Source organism: Priapulus caudatus, unplaced genomic scaffold (assembly GCF_000485595.1).
Source record: "Priapulus caudatus unplaced genomic scaffold, Priapulus_caudatus-5.0.1 Scaffold247, whole genome shotgun sequence".
Lineage (NCBI taxonomy): Eukaryota > Metazoa > Priapulida > Priapulimorpha > Priapulimorphida > Priapulidae > Priapulus > Priapulus caudatus.
In genome coordinates this window covers 62,610-64,462 of record NW_014577308.1, presented here as the reverse complement: position 1 = coordinate 64,462, position 1,853 = coordinate 62,610, and the positions used below count along the sequence as shown (strand labels likewise).

At 48.0% G+C, this 1,853-nt stretch overlaps 1 protein-coding gene across 1 annotated transcript in view; it reads right to left on the bottom strand.

Annotated features, from left to right (window-relative positions):
• LOC106807996 (triple functional domain protein-like) overlaps positions 1 to 1,853 on the bottom strand; it is a 76,962-nt gene that overhangs the window by 13,423 nt on the left and 61,686 nt on the right. The window contains 1 exon segment of the mRNA XM_014810535.1: positions 515 to 622. Within this exon segment, the coding sequence (XP_014666021.1) occupies positions 515 to 622 (108 nt within the window).

The following is a 1,853-nucleotide window of genomic DNA, read 5'->3' as shown; positions in this document are numbered from 1 at the left end:
AGAGAGACGAGGAGAGAGAGCGAGCAGATGGAGAGAGAGAAAGAGACGCAACGCGCTAAACAGAGAGCAGAGAGAGCGAGAGAGAAGGGGAGAGGGGGAGAAGCGGGGAGAGGAGGAGGGAGAGAAGAGAGAGAGAGAGAGAGAGAGAGAGAGAGCAGAGAGAGAGAGAGAGAGAGAGGAGAGAGAGAGAGACGAGAGAGCAGAGAGAGAGAGCGAGAGAAAGAGCTGACCGAGGAGAGGTGATTCGAGAAGAGATCCTCACAATGTTTCATGTAGGAACATCACGTATCTCAATGTTCGATGTATGGGAAGCGATCAGTGGTATCTCACAATGTTTATGTATGGGAACACTACGTATCTTAGAATGTTTAGTAGGGGAACATCAACGTATCTAACACATGTTTCATGTATGCGAACATCACGTATCTCACAATGTTCATGTATGGAAATCACGTATCTACACTCACCACTCACTCACTCACTCACTCACTCACTCACTCACTCACTCACTCACCATCTGCTGCTTGACGATCTGTTCGATTTCCGTAGCAAGATCTGAAGGTGTGATTCTTATAGTGACCTCGGGATTGCTTCTCACCGACACACTGGACTGGTTCGAAGGCTGCAAGAAGACACAATCATACGTCAGCATTACATGATGCCCGCACTGATGATCCGCAGTGTGGAAGTGCGGCATCATCTGCCCCGCACAGCACGTAATACCTGCCAGACACACACACCTACGCGGCACATGCTGCCACTGGAAATTCCCAACTGAAAACGCGCATGCGTTTGTTCGCAGCAAGAGCATGTTTCAAAACACAGTACGACCTCGCATGCACAATGACGACGGGCACGATAACAGGGACCCTGGAGCCAGATGGTATAACCGCAGCAACGTGGTTTTAGCAAACAGTAACACGCGCACAAGCACGTATGCATGAACGAACCCACGTGCGCACGCTCGCTCACACACACATGCATAAACCTTTGCAGGCAAGAACACACGCACGCCTGTGCATAAAGTGATGGCACTATTAGTTATTACAAGACATTAGATAGACAAGCTATTAATTAACAGATGCAAGTGCAGCAATTAGTCCAATTTAACAATGTGAAGTGCACGACCTTAGAGCGTGACATAACCCTTGAATTAGCAAATGTTAACTGAGGGTTACAAAGACATTGGATCTGAAAATGTGAAGAGTATAACTTACGCTCGTAGGGTCTATGTCCCCCTGACCTCTGTTTTACCTGGCTCGTTTAGCTATTACTGACTAACCCTAACCCTATTATATATTATAATAATATTATATATCTCTTACATAAAGGGCGAGTCTGTTTTTCGGTCTGTCTGTTTATCTTCTCCCCCTCCCCCGTAAAAGGTGACCCCCAACACCATATATATTCTGAATCAGCATGACGCGACGACCATTTTAGGCCAAAAAAATTTGACCCAAAAAATTTGAAAAAAAAAACGTAGCGGCCTCTTCTTCCTTGACGCTCCTGGCGGAACAGGCAAGACCTTCGTTACCAACCTTCTGGCCAAGGTCAGGCAGACGAGGAAGATTGCCCTGCCAGTTGCTTCAAGAGGCATTGCTGCCACCCTGATAGACGGAGGGCGCACTGCTCACTCAGCCTTCAAGCTGCCATTCAACCTGGCAAAGCGGCAAAATCCAACCTGCAACATCAGCCGTGGCTCCATAAAGACCAAGCTGTTCCAAGAGTGCAAGCTCATCATCTGGGACGAGGCAACCAATAAGCCACAAAGGGGCCTTTGAAGCACTCGACAACACCCTACAAGACCTTCGGCACAACACAAACGTCATGGGAGGTGTGACTGTCCTGCTCTC